At 39.8% G+C, this 20,298-nt stretch overlaps 2 protein-coding genes across 10 annotated transcripts in view; one reads left to right on the plus strand and one right to left on the minus strand.

The window, feature by feature from the left end:
• Nucleotides 1–13,049, minus strand: part of sipa1l2a (signal-induced proliferation-associated 1like 2, genome duplicate a) — a 112,963-nt gene extending 99,914 nt beyond the window's left edge. For all 8 annotated transcript variants that reach the window (XM_088610676.1, XM_088610681.1, XM_088610684.1 and 5 more), the window contains exon 1: nt 12,904–13,049. The gene's annotated coding sequence lies outside the window, so the exon portion shown is untranslated. The remainder of the gene's footprint in view (nt 1–12,903) is intronic.
• A 1,237-nt stretch (nt 13,050–14,286) lies between these two features.
• On the plus strand, nt 14,287–19,288 carry LOC148646094 (microtubule-associated protein 10-like). Of its 2 annotated transcripts, XM_088609732.1 has the most exons (2): nt 14,287–14,438; nt 14,622–19,288. In XM_088609732.1, the coding sequence occupies exon 2, from the start codon at nt 14,810–14,812 to the stop codon at nt 17,195–17,197; it is 2,388 nt and encodes a 795-aa protein (XP_088465858.1). In that variant the 5' UTR covers nt 14,287–14,438; nt 14,622–14,809; the 3' UTR covers nt 17,198–19,288. The 2 variants fall into 2 exon arrangements, with proteins under 2 accessions (XP_088465858.1, XP_088465857.1); XM_088609731.1 differs by having other exon boundaries at nt 14,287–19,288.
• The last annotated feature ends 1,010 nt before the right edge of the window (nt 19,289–20,298 follow it).

Raw genomic sequence — 20,298 nt, forward strand, 5'->3', positions numbered from 1 at the left:
TCACTGTTCATTATGTCAGGGGATCCACGCTACCTGTGACTGTGTCTGGAAAGTTACTTCCTAAACCTAATAATGTCAATGAAGAAATGTGATGTTTAAGCCTGTGAGCCTGGAATAGATGAAGAATGTATGACCTCACTGATGGTTACAGCAGGAGAACAGAACTCCCAGCAGCCAGAAGTACCCACTGCTATAAAAAAACCACAATACCAGACAACTGTAAAACTGGGAGAAAATAAATGTTCCTGCTGTTTGTCATTAGTCCCTTTGAACAACATCTACTGACATTACATCTGTTAGTTGACAGATGCTTTAAGGAACCTTCTCATATAGATGAAAGAACATCTGCACAAAAAACATTACTTAAAACATTTAGCCATTATATTAAGGACATTAATTTAAAATTAGGGAAATGGGCCAAATGTTTTATTTAAACAGGATAGCAATTTAAGCAGAAAGGAGTAATTATTTCTGTTTTGAGGCAATTCTGAGTCAAGGGTTAATACAATGATAAATGCCAAGGTAGTCTGGTTCTTTTGTCATGAGAAATAACTGGATTAGTCAAACATGAAAAGAAACCAACAAGTATAATACACAAAAAGTTTATTTTAACCCATTTTACCATTTTAGCAAAGCAACTTCAGGAAGATGTGCAAATGTTGTTAGTGGCCTTTAGCTAACTGCCATCACTAGTGTCCTCCATTTCACCTCAGCATGACATGATCAACATTCCTGTGTGGCATTTACTGTATAATAATAATTCCTTACACTAATATAGCGCTTTCCTGGACACTCCATGACCAGTGTGCAGCCCCACCTGGGTGATGCGATAGCAGCCAAAGAGCACCAGTCCGCTCACCACACATCAGCTCTAAGTGGGGAGGAGAACAGAGTGATGAAGCCAGTTCATAGATGGGGATTATTAGGAGGCCATGACTGATAAAGGCCAGAGGGAAATACTGTATGGCCAGGACAGCAGGGTAACACCCCTACTCTTTTCAAGAAACGCCCTCGGATTCTTAATGATCACAGAGAGTCAGAACCTCAGATTTATGATTCATCTGAAGGATGGAGCCTTTTTGTGTTATTGTGTCTCCATCACTATACTGGGGCATTAGGACCCACACAGACCAGACTGCAGGGTGAGTGCTCCCTACTGGCCCCACAAACACCTCTTCCAACAGCAACCTTAGCTTTCCCAATAGGTCTCCCATCCAGGTACTGACCAGGCTCACACCTGCTGAGCTTCAGTGAACTGACAGTTGTGAATTGCAGGGTGATATGGCTGCTGGCTTCACAGGTATCAAACACATTGGTGCTAAAGTACGTATTATGGGGGAGCAGAAGTTTATTTTTACCTGACATCCACATCTCTTAAACCCTGCCATGTGCTGTGGTCTTTAGGGACCAGTTACAAGGGTACACAGAGCTTTTCAGCTTCATAGTCACAAAAATTCTATCGGCATTACCACCTTGCACTCACACAGTAAACAGAACTGCTCAGCAAACCAACAAAAAGCACTGTGGGAAACAAAATCTAGGTGTGTGGGAAAGGATGTAAGGTCATGGCTATATACTGTGCAAAGAAATACCTTGTAGTACAGAAATGAAATAAAATGTGTAGAATAAAGAACATAAACATAAAATGTTAATAAATACAACTGCATAAAATAGGGCATAAAAGCCCTATAAAAGTCAAAACTGCTTGAAGCAGAAACGTCTGCTCAGGCTGTCGAAGTACAGAAGAAAGTTTGTAGTATGAAAGTATGTGCCTGTCAGGTTAAGCAAAGCTTACTTTTTGCATTAGAGTCCACCAAAGATGCTGTCTCCTTTGTTCTCTTCTGGGTCATACAGAACGGCACCACCCACAGGAAGGTAGCACATATTTAAATACAACTTTAATTTCACTAATTTTATTATTTTCTTTCTATATTAAATACCACCACGCCAATAACTCAGTTTCATGTGACATAAAACTATGTACCTGAAAAAAAATGTACAGTAGTCCTGTGTTGAGCATCAAAATCGTATTCTTTATTTAACTGCAACAAATTTACAGAATTATCATCAGGCAAATGAGAATATTGGAGTATAGTGAAGTGTGTGGCTACCACTGGTAGCAATACAAGCTGTACATCTGTGACTCAAGCCTTGCACCTGGTTGTAGACGCTGTCTTGTGGGATACTCTGCCATGTCTCTTGTAGAGTCTAGACAAAATCATGCCTGTTCACTGTTATCTATTCAGTGTCACATATTGTCCTAGCTAATCCAACTGATATTCAATGGGGCTCTAGGTCTGAGTTTGAGTAGCCTCTCCACAACATAACTGTCATCTCTCAACAAAGAATGAAAGAAAAATATTGTTTCTAAAAAAAATAGAAAAACAGTAGGTTGATAAGTTTATTTTAGCACGCATCTGAAACAAACCCCCAAAAAGCTACAAACCCACACCAATGAACAGAGTTTCACAGGTTTGTTTAACTATTTTACAATATAAAATCTAAAAAGAACATGTGAGAAACTTTGCAGAAGGATCAGGAAATTATGTACATTTCAGTCTCTTTGGTCACCATCTGGTTATTAAAATCTACTGTAAGTAACAGAGACACAATTCTTTGTCTGAGACCTTTCTTCATCATTGTTTTTTAAGCAGTAGAACATACTCTAATTTAAAAGTCAAGTAACACAAAATACAAATCTCAGTATTTATCTAAAATGCACCAACACCTAAGTATTAGATATCTAATTGCAGATGGGCAAATAAAAATTCAAAGATGACTACATCACACCAGCTTTTCATTAATTTGTCTGATGTACAGCTTAACAGATGGTTTTAAAGTTAAATTTTACTGATGTGTATCACTGAATAAATTAAGAAAAATTCTGTGAATCCCTTATATGCATGCAGCCTGAAGCACAAAATTCCTTTAACCAGACAAGGTAAAAATATGCTAACATTTATCAGAATAAACAATGCCCCAACATTACTTATTACTGAAGTATGCCACCCTCAGTTTTAGATTCTGAGTCTGCACTGTACAAATGAAGAATCCAAAGTCAAACTTAAATTCATTTTACCAGTTTAAAAGCTGAAGAACTAGAAGTAAACTAGACTGCACCTAACTACATATGCCAGGCTCCCGGGCAGCCTGTGTTACATGACATTCAACCAAGAGTTTAGGGGGAAACTGAAATAAATTGAAATACCGAACCGTGATGTATACAGAAGCAATTTTCAGGAAATAAATCACTGAACCATGATAAGTTCTGGAGGTGGCAAGGCTATGCAGAACCGCAGGCAGCATTTTATCAACCTTTCACTTTGGATTTTGGTAAACTTCAGTTCAAATTCAGGAAAAAGACCTGTGGCAATTGCCTCAAAGGCTACCAACGGTTTTTCTGAATTGAAATCTTTGACGGAGGATAGAGTGCAAACAATAGGACTCCCACATTTCTGGAATCAGCACAGATTTCCGCGAGGCCTGGTGCAAGCACGTTCGTTGAAGGGTAAAGAGAAGGGGGGAAATACCACTTTTCCAATGCTGCTGCAGTTTAAATACTGCAGTATAGAGGGCTTCACTTCCAATCTACCACATGCCAAACGAACATGAAGTCCAACACTGAAGTGCGTGTTTCAAGACAAGACAGAAACAAGATGATATATACTGTAGAAACTGTAGGTAGTGTAGTCTTGATGATCGACAACAAGTAGTAACTGCAAGAAACAAACTGTCCCAGCAAAGTCAACAGAGAAATTAAAGCGAGTTAGCCAACATAAGTTTTAATTAAGGAATTACACAAACCAGAAATGCATAATGTTTTCGTGTATTTTGCTGAAATTTCCACTATTTCAAAATGCCACTTGTCAATTATGACACCACTGGCTTTAGGCTCTCAACAGCAAGCTCTGTAACACTCTACAGATGAACTGAACACAGCAAATAATTAAGTACCTTACAGTACTCAATGTGCTTCCCACAGAGGGTGGGAAGTCAAACATTTCAAATTAAAAAAATCACAACGAAAAGAGGCTAAAAGCATAATACAGTAGGGTGAAGTCAAAGTGCTGTAATGGATATTTAGTGTACTCAGAAAGAGTTCGGCTGTAAGATTTCCAGGCATATTCTTTTCTCATTAAACTTTAGATTTTAGAGGTTTTACAGTATAATAGAGGGATTTTAAATGATTCAGATTTTAACCTTGAGCTTCTAGAGATAATGATCTACAACCAAAACAAAGCCAGCAACTCCACAGGTCTTCAGTTTTTGAGTTCAGTGTTTTGACTGTTAAACCTCCTATATCTCTCTGTTCAGGCATATTCTGAGTAAATTTCTGCACAGCATGGGTCCAGTTTGGCCTCCCAAGAAATAACAATTTCCCATCAAAGTTTCGGAGACTACAAAAAACAGGCTGAGACAGTGCACTGTAATTTAATCATTACTAAGAACATCTATGTGGTGAGGAAAACTTGGACTGAAACAAACAGTGATGCAGAATTTTTTTTATGTTAATGTTGTGATATTCAGCTCAGTCCATACCCCAACCCTCTGCGCACAATGTGAACAGCATTATAAATCTATGACTTCCAGATTTCTTTCTATAACCATAACATTTACACCTACTGGTTGGTACAATCTTGCTTAAAGAGAAGGAGTATGCTGAAGGCTAAATGTATGTATTGTATGTATTGTATTATTATTGTATCATTCGTTACACTGCTGCATTACACTTTTCCTCGTAGCATGACAAAACAAAGGCAAAAGTTTTGTGAAACTTCACAGAATAAAAATTATCCCTACTTTCAGAACTTGCACTGTTTGCATTTCAACAGCTGTTTCATGAATATATTAAACTGCAAAATGCCAGCAATAAAAACACATTGGGCTCACCAGCACGTTGTTGTGATATTCATCAAAACAATCAGTAAAACAAAGCACTTACTGCATTCCAGCACTAAGGTGTCAAGGCTGTTTTTGTTTGTTTTTTTTTGTACAAGAAGCCATTCAGCAAAATCCAGAGTCATGTGCAAAACAGCCTGAAGATACACTTTTAACATCATTACAAATCCCTGTCTTCCAGAGGTTAAGCACACAGTTACACTGAAGATCTTACGCAAACAGCAAAGTATACATAATTCAATGTCCTGTGATTTCAGATTTCAGAGAAACAGCTTCATTTCATAAAATGTTACTTAATGCAAAGGAACACTGCTACCTTCAAGAGGTCCAAAAAGTACTGAAACTACAGCTTAATTCCTTGAAATAGTAAGACAGGCATATAGATACATACTACCCTATCAAAGCAACAAATACTGTACAGTTGCAATACATTATAGAATTGATTCAACATAGTTGTTCATGGAGATATGTTACCACCACGACAACTCTAGCTGATGTATTTCTGCACAAGACATGGAAGTTGTTCAATGGTTTCCACTGGCATGAACTGTATTTCTGTTGGAAGTTTTTTATTAACCACAATTGAGATTGTCTGAAATGACACATTAGCCAGGTCTGCTGTTGCTTTCAGCGACATACCAGGGGTGCAAATACCAACAATCATGTTGCTTACTTATGTAATTTGTCTCTTCCATAACATGAAGGTAAGGTCTGGTCTGTTACTACTTTATAGTCCTCAATATCATGAAACACACCAGGTTCTATGCAATACTCAATACTTTGGACAAGAGGGGTCACATGTAACATGTAACATGTAACATGCCATGTTCTAAAGTTTAAATAGGGCAGTGAGTACATGTGTTTTTGTGTAGTGGAAACATTTCCATATCTTTGGTAAAATGTTTTCAGTATTCCACAAACATGGAACTGCAAGTTCTGACTACGTAAGCATCCATAGCTTTCTTCCTTCTTCCATTACTTATTATAATTTGGGAATCAGAACTAATTGCCACAATTGCTACCCTCCTCAAAAAGAGTGTACTAATGTCTGGCATACACTAGGCAATATTCTGGTGTTTCTTCTGCATACAACGCTGATCCACCTATAGGAACATCACAAACTTTCATAATCCTGCATCACTAAGAACTGAACAGGCACATACAGTCCTGAATTTTCCCAGAGCCTCATGACATGATTAAGCTATGGGTTTATTTCCTAGATCTCCAGTTAAGAAACATTCCTGTTCAAAACAATCTGCTTAATCCAGTCTGCTCCAGAAAACCATACTGATAACAAAGAGGCCGATTAAAGCTTAAACCATTCATCTCACTTTCTTGAGAGGTTAAAAAAGCAGGGTGTTGGGCGATGAATGTCATTCCAATTAGTCTACCACAAACAATTTCTTGCAGTCGGCTTCATGTCTTTAAGTCTTCCCTCTGCCACTGAGAGTAAGAAAGTCATGGCTCAGGGTTAAAACCACTTCCAATGGCAGACCCACCGTCTGGTGCAAACCTGTTCAGCCACATTGCAGTGTCAACTCTCACTGTCCCTTCTGCTTCAGTTGTAACTAAAACCACAAGAGGTTAGAGGAGAGTCTCAGACAAACTGTCCCAACATTTACACTATGTTAAATCTGGAGTCTGGACGTCCTTCTCAGTTACTGTGCTTTCAGTGGAAAGACCCTGAGGAGTGCCTGGCTATCACTTCTCTAGGCAACAGATGGCCCAGCTAATGGAGATTCGTTTCAGTGGAGCAACATTCCCCCATTTCAACAATCCCACCTCCCATTTGTATTTCACATACAGGAGATAACAACAGTAAGCTGTTGCCTTGGCAATCGTGGGGCTAACAGAACAGAAGGGCTTAAGAGACCTTTTAAAACATAGATTTTTCACCCTGCAGACTAGCACAGAGTGTAAGGATTCTTTAGATATCTGCTGTCTTCAACTAGTAGCCTAGATAGACAGGTACACCATCTTTATAGAGAAGCAACAAAAGGAGAAATTTATACAGAGTTCCCCCAGCAGCTTGGGTCTTGAAGACCTCTTGGCAATACCTAATACACTTAACAATACATACAATGCTGTAAAACATATGTTGCAAAAGACGCCGTCTTGAAAACTTTGTATCTCTGTAAGAGTGCGACTTGATGACTGAAAAGCGAAGGATTACTACAGATACAAAATAAAACTTTGTGCTCAGGAAGCACAAACAAATTCTTGGAAGCTGCATAGAGAAACAGTTCAGATGTACAGTGTACAGACAACGTGACCATGTCATGAGAATGCTCCTTCTGTAGTTTCTTACTTTCTGTGAGTACAGTACATCCTGAAGCACAAAGAGTCATGTCCAAATTGCCCTGCACCTCACATTACATCATGTGAGTAGTGTCAGAATGAAAATATAATGCAAGATGTTTAAATCATCATACAAACAAACATGCAATTCGAGCATATTTCTTCCTTGCGCATTGCAGAAGCTAGCCTATTAAGTTGTGGGTCCATTGTCCTAGCTAATCAGCAAAATAAAATGATAAGCAATGTTTTCAGCTGCATCCTAATCTCCTTCATGCGGTTTAGAGTTAATAGCACATAATGGTTCATTTCTTGTCTGCTCTTACTAATACACAGCATAAGTAATTTAAATGTCCTTGAGAAAATATGACCACACTTGTAATTGAAAGAAAAATTAATACTGACTAAAAGGCAAATATCATTCCATTAGTTTACACTCCAGGGAGAACAAGCTGAAAGCATTGCACAGAGAGAGAAAACTCATGCAGTAACACAAAGGAGGTGGCAGTAGAACAGCAATCAATCAATCACAAAAATCAATCACAAAAACTGCTGGGCACTGAAAATAAATAGTGTTGAGCTGTCTGAAACAAAATGTCTATAATTAAATAAACTGGCAGCACTTGTACTTCAAGAGGGAGTTCAGCAACATCTTGCTCAAAAACCACTTCCAGTTTTTAAAACTTACTATTTACAGCTGTTCCTGGTCCCTATACTATAAAAACACAGCAAAAAGCCACTCTAAAGGATGCTCACCTATCAGAATAACCTAGGGCTCCATGAGGATACCGTAGAATTTGTACTATACTGACAGGTGTTTTCCATACTCAGATAAAAGGCATTATCTGTCCATACAAAAAAGGCCTTAGTCTCCCAGGGTACAATTTAGTAGAAAGAATATTGATTTTACCATCTGAGGGTGTCAAATGCAAAGGATATTATGAGAAAAGTTTGATGCTGGTGTATATTTCTGTTCTTTCCTGATTGTAAGGGATATTATTGAGTAAACAAGCCTAGAAAAATGACTAATCCTAGTCTCACTGTGTACTTGCTAATTTTAAGTGTAGGTTCTTAGACTAAGGGTTAAGTGCAAGGGCTATGTGCACAAAGACAAAATGGTGCTAAATTACTAGCTATCATTAAAAGAAAAATAAATACCACGTGCAATAATATACATGCTGGGCACTGAAAGATAGATCTAGCCTTCTGCAGCACAATGAATGGTTTAGAAGGCATGAGTTACAAATTATGAAACAGGCCCCTAGACTGTTATTTTAACAAATGCTTGCTCTCAAAACCAGCCAATCCTCTTCGAAATAACCTTCACCACTTAGATTCAGGTGTTTTGAAAATATTCATCAAAATCTGGTTCATTGTGAAGCACTGCAAATAAACCACCAAGGACTCTTTACTCACTGATGGGAAGCCGTTTTCTGGCACCAAATGCCAGAACGTGTTTGTTTGGTGGCTCACATTACAGCTCCCATAAAACTGGATAAGATGCATCTGTTTCCACTCTTAAAGCACAGAGGGGGCTATGCTTTCTGGACAGCAGAGGAAACTTATTTCTTTTCAGTCAAACAGATAGTGAGAGATGAACTGGCATTTATTTTTAAGTTCACGTAGATATTTTTGGTGGTTTTCTTTTTGTGTTTACGACTGCAAGCCACCGTTCCAAAGGTGTCATTAACTTTCTCTCTGTAATTAATAATAATAATTGCTTACACTTATATAGCGCTTTTCTGGACACTCCACTCAAAGCGCTTTACAGGTAATGGGGATCCCCTCCACCACCACCAATCAAAACAAATTTACACAAATTTGTACTATTGTGTAAAAATTTGCAGACTCGTAGCCCACAGTACAATCAGGAATTGATTCCTGTTGCGCACGTCCAGACCACTTGCGGAAATTGTTACTGCTACCCTGATGTGTGGTGACAAGAGACGGCATCTCTTATGTAACTGATACCTCTGCGATTACACGGTAATCGTTTAAGTTTTCGTTTCCTTTGTGCTCACTTCCGACATGAATTTATACAAAGACGAGAGGCAGCCAGCCAGCTACAGCTAGCTCAACTTATACTGTACCCTTTAGAATATTAATAATTAATAGAGCAGAAGCAAGAGGAGCTTAAAAAGTCTTTCCCTTCTCCTGCTAGTGAAGAAGCTTTGCGAATTGATCTTTACATCCCCTGACACTATTTTCAACTTCAAGCGTGAGAAGTTTATGGGCTTTCTTATCATTTAAACATACTTCAGAACATCAAGACATTTTGGCAGAGCTTGAATAAAAGTCTGTATTGGTACTATCCTCGTTTCTAAAACCCATCATTGTTTCAGAGTCTCTGCATGATGCAAAATCTGAAAATAATGTAATGATCCTGTGATGTTATGCTGTTCATTCACTTTTAATGAATATTTAGATACCTGTTCTGTCCTGCTGTTATTATTCCTATTATTACTTATTATGGTTATAATTGACTGTCTACATTGTGTGATGTTGTCTGTTTAACTATGCATGTCCTGAGACTTCAGAGCAATTAAGAATTCCAATCTACGTGTACATATGGCAATAACCTCCTCTGTACCCTGTTCTCTATTCATTTATTTGGAATATGAAAAATAACTAATTTTACATAGGTCAGTACAGTACATATTATATTCATCCTTCAAATCTTCAGATCATTCTTTGTGAAAACAGGAACCAGCAATTGCTTTTAAGCAAGCTGAATTGGAACAAGATTTCCTTTGTCTGGCTTGTTGGTGAACTGCAGTAGAAATTAAAACTTGTTCATCGTGCTATGAAGATCCTTAGGGTATTAAGTAAAGGCGTCTGCATGCAGGTAAGGAGGAATTGGGGGTTAGTTAAGTTAGTTAAGACACATGATGAAAATCAAAGTTAGAGGCAAGTTTTCCACATGTGCCATTACTCACACTGCTAGATCTTAGGAGCTTCAGGATACAGATAAGCATGAAGAAGTGAAAAGGTTAAAGTTTTTCTCAGTTTGCCTTGAGAGGACAACCATAACCTATCATGTATTAAGTCAGTCCTGGTCATCCTGTTTCTTTGTGGTTTGGGATGCTGTTGCTGTCTCTTCACACTGCAGAAGCCTGGCTAACATTTTGCCAGCACTGAGCATTGCAAGGGCTTTAGCAGCTATGCAGCTCCAATGCAACACATCACATTTCAGCTGTTGAGCTCTATGTGTAGATTCCTTATGGTCACATAATTCACCTGGTGCCAGAGGACTGGCTTGTCTACAGGTTGTCAAGTTCTCTTTAAGGCAGCAGTAACCAGAGAGCTAATTGAATTAAACCAGTTAAATGTCAGTAATCTGCTAGTTTAGCTTGCCAAGAGCTGAACTGAAATTAATACTCAAAGAAACACAGAGACACCCCAGACTCGAGTTGAACCAGAGCTGAACACACCTGCTAAATAAAATGCTAGGTTTAACTCAAGAGGTCTGGAGTGCAATGTGGTTGAGCCAAGCTCACGTAGGCTAGATGCCACTGATGTGATGCTTATTTGTGCGCAGATCGACCACAGGAAATAGTAATAGTGGAATCAGGATGGATTAAACTCTACACCCGTCCCTCCTAAATCTCAAGGGGTGCATCATTAAATAAACAGAGGTAGACATACGGCCAGCAGCCGAGACAGAGCCTGCTCTGTCACCAGACTTCACTTTCACCGCCACCTATAGAACCGCCTCATCGTACAACAATTTCATTAAAACTGAGACACCGAATACAAATTATTGCTTAAAAAAAAAAGAAAGCACGACAATTTTTTTTTTTAACAGTTTCACCACAGCCCTCTTCGTACACATCCCCCATTATCAACGTTTCACGTGTCGGAGGAGACATTCTTCTAGGCGGTCGCACCTCTAGACTAATTGAAACGAACCGAGCGCGTCGAATAAAGGGCATGACGTCACAGGTACGGGGCAGGCAGGCAGTCGGCTGCAGCTGGGGGAAAAGTTATCGAAACTGAGGCAGGAATTAAACTTCAAAGGCACCGAAGCACAAGGGCTGAAACGCATGAAGTATCGCCGCACAGGTCGCACCTCGAACGTCGACCTGATATTCCTACCAGCTGTTAGTCGGGGAGTTCCCACGGTTATTTCGCATTACCTTAACTACACAGAACCGATTTTTCTGGGGGACAAAGAATGTAATAAATGGATTTCTAAGAAACGTTTATTAAAAGAAGCATTCGAGTCATAAATAATTCCTTTCAACCAACGTTAAATAAAACACAATGATACAGATTCCTGAAATGCAATTTCATAGAGAAATGAACAATATTAAAATATTATTATCACCTTGCATTTAACTACAAAACAACTATTTTGAATAATTCTCCAAAAATTGGGCTAGTCGCAGGTCAGATTTCTTTGGTATTGGTTAAACTATCTGTAATACCTTCCTCCCTGTCAATTTCACAAATAAACACGACTACAAGACACACTGGTTCTGTGCGCTAAAGAAGTTTTAAATAACAGAATCGAATGTGAAAACTGCTGTAGTTTCCTTTCGTTGCTGCGTTACGGAGCCGCAAAGCGGAGAAAATATTTTAGCTGACAGAGTGTACAGAGACATACTTTATTGCACTACTTTTAAAGCTGACAAATTTTGAGTCGGAAAAACTCAAGTAAACACTACACAATCCAAAGGTAAAAAAAGGAAACACGGCTTACTATAGCTCAGTGATGTTTCGGATACAGATATGTCGGTACTGTCTACAATAGCAGTTCACAGAAAAAGAAAAATCTAATTCTCATTGCAAACCAGATAGCGTGAACAATAAAATACAGCTCAGACCACTGCAAATTTGAGAATGCTGTGTTTTAAACATCATTTAAATACCCCCATCAATTTAGTCAAATCTCAGAGAAACAAGCTGGCAGTTCTGTCTCCTGCCGTTTATATCCCAGGGCGAGATCCACGACAGAACACACCGATGAAATGAATACTTTCAGCGCAACAAAAAGAACTGCACAGGTGTACACAGCACTTTAATACATATACACATTTAAAAAACAACTTCTGTTTTCAACTCGATACGTGGTTCTGTTCCGCGCCTAATTTCCCTAAGTATTGGTAATAATTCGTGACAATCACTCGCTGGATGTAGGGCTCATGTTGGTAGAACTCGCGTCTGTTGTGTGCAGTTCCACCACCACAGTACTGGTATGAGTGATGGAAGAAAGACACCTAGTGTTGGAGTGCACACATTGCAACCCGAATCGAAAAAAGTTGCAGGTCCGAACTCCAGAAAGGTATTTCTGTGCGGCGTTATCTACAGACTGTGAATGGGTTAATGGGTAATATGTCAAAACTGGAAATATATGACATATGTCCTTAGTGCCAGGAGCTACACATGCAAAACTAAAGCAAACTAAAGCAGTTAAACCTGAATTTCTTGAATAAACCATTCCTATATACATACGATCTGCTTCACTACCATTCCTTACTAATATGATCGTTATTGATATTGTTAATGACATATTTTTAGGTTGATATATAAACTACAGTAAATCACCCCCATTACTGCGAAGTGAACGTGTGTCTCTCTTTCACTGGGATTGTCAAAGCAAGTCCCATTACCCCAGCAACGCAGGTAAACTTCCCATCAATTTCGGCTTCAGCAACACGGCTTTAAAGATCACTTTCAGGAGCAGATAATCGGGGTTCTCAGCCTTACCTCCTAATGCGTCCAAAGACAATGCCATGATGCCATGAAATCACAGGTCTATGTGCAGATTATTATCCTCTGGGCGCTGGCGTGTTCCATTGACGGTTCTGTGTGCCTGATGTCCTGCAGCCACAGTCCCACTCAGTCTCAGTACTTCATCCAACTGAAGTCTTTTCTCCAGCGGCGCTGACGCCAGCGGCCGATGCCCCGCCTCCGTCGCATGCTGATTTGCCAAGGGCTCGAAGGCACCGCCCACAAAGTCTCTTTTTATGTGTCCGGTTTAATGCCAATCATTTTCCTCGCCTAACAATAAGAATAATTCTGCATTGAATATGGGTGTATAGTTATTCTGCTCCGACCCTGAAAAAGTAACGGTGTCAATACTTTTTTTTGTTATCACTATATTCATCACATTAAATACCAGTACGCTCTGAAGACTGCAATAAAAAAGACGCAATTTAACACAAATACTGTTGTGATATATATCCGAAATCAGATGGATCCATAAAGTAAATCTCATGTCATAATTTGAACTAAATGTAATTTTAATCACGTGGAGTGCTAGTGGCACCAGCTGGAATGTTAAAGAAAAAATTGGGGAAATGAACGCAAAGCTGGTACATTTACAATTTAAATCTAAAGTCAATGTTCTTTTTTTTTTTGCATGAGAGACGTTGAAACCAGCCCCTAATAAAAATACACACACCTACTTTAATTCATTTTGTGAAATACGTTAAGTAAATATTTCGAAGGTACTGTAGGAATGGGAGATTAAGGGAGTGTGTTAAGTACTGTACTGCTGTAGGATTCACTGACGTACAACTAGCTGAAAGCCTTTAATTCTAACATTCATAAATATAGGTAGGTGTTTATTCAATTCATTTTTAAAGCATCTTCGTATAACTTTTTATTATTAAAGAACAGTGAAGTTGAATGTCAGTATTTACGTGCTGTGTACCTGTAGAGATTATAAAGACAAAGGATTGACAAACTATGGGACCTAGAATCTATGCGTTGTCATAAATAATATACAATCAAACTCATTTAAAAGAATAAATGATTTATTCATATATTTTTTTCCGATTTGTGAAATAACACAAAATCACAGTAGAGAATTTATTTATGGTCACATTTAAAAATGTTTTGTGGAAGCACTTCGCTATCCAAATAACACATTGAAATACCTTTAAAAACGTTATCCTCAAATCCTTCTTATTTTTCTTTCGTTTACATATAAACGCATACAAGCCCCTTACTCCTACCTACATTTTTAATAGTAATCTGCTCATTCCGATTAACAACGAATACGTTTTCCGTTTTTTAAAAAAAAACTACAACTCCCAGAAAGCTTTGTGTATTTCCGCGATGAAACATGTGACGGAGTTTGTTTCCTTGGTGCTACACAAGCTACTTAACGGATTGCGTGTGCTGTGGACTGCAGGGTACTATTTTTTGTTTTTACGAAATTGTTTCATTCAGTTGGACACGGATTTTAGGAACGACGCCAATGCACTTTTTTATTTTAGCACATTAGGACCAACCAAGTCTGTATGATAGTTCGTATCCTGTTTTAATCCGAATGGCTAACAAGTCGGACAAGTTAGAAACACTCTTTTCATTCGAGGTCTTGGTTGAATACGTAAACCTCGACAGGGTTAGTCAAGGCAGCGTGGATCCCGCTGTAGCAATACGTTTACTGGATTTCCCAACCTTGATGATCTACCCAGGTGGCCGAGAGGAAGATGCGCAGCAGGACGACGACTCCGGGAGTGAAAAGGAAAACGAGGCATCCCGATTTCTCCACCCGCCGCGGGGGAGGAACCGCGAATATCGTTTTAACAAAGGCAAGTCGTGCTTGTTTAAAATCAGGCTGGATTCGCTACACACCCATTTGTCCAACACGCCGCTGTACGCGATGGTTTTGGATTTGACGAAGGAAGCGCCGAAGTTAGTTGGGAGCTCCTTGATCTCCCTGGCGAAAACAGCCGACAGAGTGATGGCAGATGTCAGGCAGCACGGAATTTGCACCCCTTCCGCCCAGGGAGAGAAAGGGGTTTTTGCTGTAAGCAACTTGATGGGAGACAGGGTAGGCTGTATTTCCCTGGGGTTTAAACTTTTAAGTTTGGGGGCGAGCTTGATCCCGCATATTCCTGAAAACAGGATTCTAAAAACTGGGTCTTGTCAAGTGAAAGATCATACAGTTACACCTTCAGGAGACCTAGAAACTGGCACTGACAGCATCCAGGTGACTTTACCGGTAGCTCTGGGCGACTCGTCCAGCGTGCTTCTCCAGAAGATGGAGTTGGAGGGACAGCACACTCAGGTGATAATATCAGAGCCAGATGCAGAACAAAGGACTGTTACTTCAGCTGGGACCCAGACTGACTTTGTGAAGAGAAGGCAAATAGAAACTCAAAGAAAGAATGTAGGCCTTGATAATGCAACAGACACTGCTGTATTTTGCCCTCCACCTTTGTACTACAGGTGCTCAGTGAAAGAACAAGACGAAGTGGACGCTGATCGATACAGGTCAGTCAGCGTAGGGATTGAAGCTCTTTGGGTGGAGGAGCTTTGTTCTGAAGAGGACGAATGTGCAGAAGAAAGGGATCTGCCTGCAAAAGGTCAGGCCTTGAAGCATACCAGGGATGGATCAGAACGCTCTGGAGCAGCACAACAAAGCCAGACAGCACCAGCAGCTCTGGGGGATACATTAAGACAGCTGCCTTTGCTCAATGCCCTGCTTCTTGAACTTTCTCTGTTGAGCAGTCAGCCTCAGCTGCCTCCGTTACCAGTCCATCCCCGTCTTGCCTGGTTGTACAGGTCTGCAGAGGAGCAATCCCATGGAGCTGTGCAGGAGATGAGGTCAGGATCACCAGCGTACACGTCCAGCACGTCGCAGACCCCAGTAAGGAAAAGGTCAACGAATCCAGGGCTCAAGCAGTGGAAATTGCAGGCAAAAACAACAGGCTCCCTACCTATTTCCCCTAAGGAGAACGGCAAAACACTAAAGACAAATGCAAGTCATGAAAAGGATCGAAAGAAGGTCCCTTCTCCTGCACCTAAGAGAAAACTGATGTACGGACTGACAAACACACTGCGTCTGAGACTGCAGAAGACAAACCCTGATATGTTAATAAACCACGAGCGCCGAGAACGCTATAGAAGAAAGCAAATTGAGCTGATGAAATGTAAGAACAAGAAAAGTGGGAGGATGAAATCTAGACAGGCGCAGGAGAGGCAAAACCACACGCCCAGGGGGGCTGAGATACGTGATGCCGGCAATAGTTTGGATGGAAATGTGGAAACGCTGATCAACAGTTTAGATTTAGAATCGCCTCGGGTTGAAAATCCTGTGACGCACCACAGAAGGAAGCAGCAAAGTAGTTCCCCCGTCATAACAAAGTTTCATCTACGCTCACGTAACCACCCTGCTCGTGAAACCGTTTCCGACGCGGTTCCAAAACGGGGCAAAAAACCGGGGCTCATGTCTTCTGAGAGCAGTGTGCATGTCCACATACCCAACGTGCTCAGCCAGGACCCTGACCACAGCGGTGATGAAACAGGCTTCCCTGAACCCAATGCAACAAGCCCTGGATTTCCAAGTTCAAGTTCCGATGATAATATGAGCCCAGGAAGTAGTCGGTTCAGCAGCCCTGGACGGGAGTACTCGGATGATTTCATTGACAGCCCTGAGCCCCTTGAATATGTGGAAGATTTTTCTGGTCGTGAACCTTCCGACTGCCACTCTGCAGAGCTTAAAAACGGCAGTGAACCTGCTCTGGCCGCTCCGAGGGAAGACTGTTCGGATGAAGTCTCCAGCTCGAACAGCAGTTCCTTTGGAAGTCAAAGAGCTGCCGTTCCTCTTCCCATTAAAGCAAACTTGTCTCCTAAACTGTCTCTGAAAGGCACACGAGTCATCCGGCCTCGCCAGGGGACACCAGCCATCACTGAGTCCACAGAGAACAGTGAGCACATTTCAGTTGATTCTAAACAACCGGGCGATGACAGGGGAACCCCTAGATCTCTTAACATTGTTGCCAAGGAAACATTTGATTCACAAACTTTACCAGGCTCCGGGAGGCAGTACGGATCTTTTGAAGGAAGCTACTCAATCAGTGACTCTCTAGGGAGCCCAGTAGCCACTAACGACACTGACCTGGAATTCATCGGACATGAAGTCGCATCACGTGAACTCCGTGAGGAAGAGGAGGCGAGAGATGAGCTTGGCTCCTTAGATTTTGAAAACAAGTACCATCATATTTCAGAACTCGTGGTCAACAAGCTCCCTGGCTACACACTGTGAAAGGTCTCTGCTGATTTCATACATATCTTCTGACACCATTATTCTTCCAGAACTATTTTCTCCAATTTGACTTTAATTACAGAATCCCCAAAGGTAGTAGTTATTGTCATTTAATCAAATAATATTAGAAATAAAATGTAGTGATATTAATTTTCTTAATTATTCATGGCTTAACGCACTTCGGGTAGAATCTAAAAGAAATTCTTAAATGTTGTTTTTATTAACTTGGAAAAAAGACTTGGGCGTTTGTCTTGGATCCATGGAGATTTTGAAACAAAAATCACACAGAATGTACAAATACCATTTATGCACTGATTACTGTTGCTTACATTTTTAAGTAAAAGTTATATAATGTTTTTTTTATTAAAAAAAAACATTTGAAAGCATCAAACACTACACCAAACTCACTTTGCTGAAAATCCTGACTGGGTCATGCACCCTGAGTAGGGAAATACTGAAAGAGTATTCTGTTGTGCTTCAGGCTGTTAGACTATAGAGGACAAGTCTAATTTTGAAAGCATTAATGTTTTTGTGAAGGTATTTGGTCATCAATGAAATTACATCTCGTTAAAAAAAAATCCAAAATGTTACTAGTCAGAAAATAATTTGCCTTCTAGAAGATGTGTTGTACAAAGAGTTACTGTTGACATAATCACACCTGTAGCTTAGATACATTGACTGGTATAACCTGGAAGCAAGCAAGAGGTAAGACTCAATACACGCTCAGTCACTGCACCAGTGTGCTTTGACAATTCTGATTTCCCCAAATCCTGCAGTATTTCATGAAACAATGCAAACATGATAATTATATATCTTGGATTGACATAAGTTTACTCCAAATACACAAATTAGTTCTGGATGCAATGCTGAGTCCTGTAAATTTTGTATTTAATCATTACGTTTTTCGGGTGTAAAGAAGTTCCTACATTTCTGTGGAAAACGTGTTTTTGTTGAACATTAGCTGGGCTTGAGCTTTAAAGCTTTTCTAACAACATTTTAAAATGTGTTGCTTTGCCGTTTTGTTATTCCCTGGCCAGCACAGTGGCAAGACAGCAGTCCAGCCTCGCAGGCCTTGGGTCCTGGGTTCGATTCCAGACTGGGGCATCTCCCCGGTAGAGTCTGCAGGCTCTCCCTGTGTCCTCTTATGTTTTTTCCTGGTGCTCTGGTTTCCATATGCTGGCTAGTTAAACGTTGTCTCGAACTTTCCCTGTAGGCGTGTGTCCTTCCAGTGCTGTGTTGTGACCTCTGTTTCTAGGAAAGGCTCCACGATCCTTAAACCAGGAATAAGTGGCTTTCTAATACTGAATGGATGGATGTTCCCATTCCTGTTTCTTTAATGTCTGCTCTTGGTACAGTTGAACTATGCAGCGGGTTAATCATACAGTTTGGTGAGAATACACTTTATTTGTAAATACAGGATTTGCAAGAATGGGATATACAAGAAAATGTTATTGGTCAACACCTTAAGGTTATATTGGAAATGGCTTTAGCATTCAACTTTAATGACCTGAAGATTTCCATTATAAAACGTTTTCTTGCCAAAAGAACTGAGAATTGAGTTTGTCTATTAGCAGTTTTACTTAGATTTAATAGATTATTACACTATATTTGGCCCAGGATTTTTGATGGAATTTTGCCTGTAGCTGTAAGATCTGAGTAAGATGCCACAGGTAGTATACCGAAATATGCTGATGGCTTCATTCCATGGTTCTTTTTATTGCATGCATTTACAATAAGCATATTTGAAAAGGATAACTGTTTTTCACTTATGATTCACAGTGTGTATATATAATAACTCTCTGGGAAAGATGTCAGAAGACAATTCTCTCTATTCAACCTATATAATCTGCGCTCTGATAACAGAAAAATGGACAGCAGCTGACAATTCTCCAAAGGCTGACCTTTCATCTCTCTGCCTCATGAGAAACTGATAGGGTATTTCTGAAACAATACATTTTCTTTATTTTTGCATTTTTATGTGGGGAATAAATTCATTTTTTTTTTACACAGTAGAATTTTGAAACAAGTTCTAATCTGCAGATTTAGATAAAATGTGAACGATGTGTAAATAAAACACTTTTCAGATTTTGACTTTGCCCTTAATTGTAATAGTAAAAGAAATACTTTCTAATGAACCTGTTTGGCATTTCACACAATTGATGCATTAGATACAATGAAGATTACAATGGGTGATGCAGTATATTCAAAACTTATAATGATTGCCCTGTCCCACACAAATAATGGCTGTATTATGGCACAATGTGTGTTGACCAGTTGTTGAGGGTAGGGGTAAAAACTAAAAAACTATCTAATATATAGAGTCACACAAACGTCGTCTAGGTACTGTTGCTTTGGCAAGGCTGTGATGTAGGACTGCAACAGAATGGGTTCTTGCAGCATGTGTTTGAAATGTGGTTCAGTAATAAACTATAGGGCTGTGACTAACATCGCTTCAGCCCATCTGCTCTAAAATGAGTATTAAGGACACTTTTCAGCCAAGCATGACCTATACTATTGATAGCCATCTTCTGTGTCTCATCCTGGCGGGTGTTGTGCGAGAGAGGCCAGGCGGCTGTCTCGGTTTGTGAGGCTCACTGAAAGCATCTGTGAGCTCCGTTTCCTGGGAAGATGTCTTCGGCATTTACTGGACTGGAGTAGGACTTTTTATTTTAAAAAATAAGTTTTAAAATCTTTTTTTTTTACAAATTTACCAGGAGCCTGGAACACACACACACAACTCGTGTTTCTGTGTGTTTTGCTCCTTTGAGGTCATTATAAATAGAAGACAGTGGCCCTCCAATGGCATTGTGGTTATATACACGGAATTTTCCTGTCTTAAATAAAAAAATATTCCTCTTACTGACTTCTCTCCACATGCCTGGTATAGATGAAAGATTACAATGTGTCCTGTACTCAGTGTATATCAGATCACTTTCCTGAATTTTTTCCTTTTGTGCTGGCAAGGCATACTTTTATCATTTTAGCAAGACGGTCTTTAGATAAGAGACCTGCTTAATTCCAGAAATACTTCACCTCCTATGCAGCTGCGTATGAAGTTATAGGACCTCCATTGACCCTGAACTTTCGTTCTCCTGGGAAGA

The sequence above is a fragment of the Lepisosteus platostomus genome, chromosome 17, assembly GCF_059453375.1.
Source record: "Lepisosteus platostomus isolate fLepPlt1 chromosome 17, fLepPlt1.hap1, whole genome shotgun sequence".
Lineage (NCBI taxonomy): Eukaryota > Metazoa > Chordata > Actinopteri > Semionotiformes > Lepisosteidae > Lepisosteus > Lepisosteus platostomus.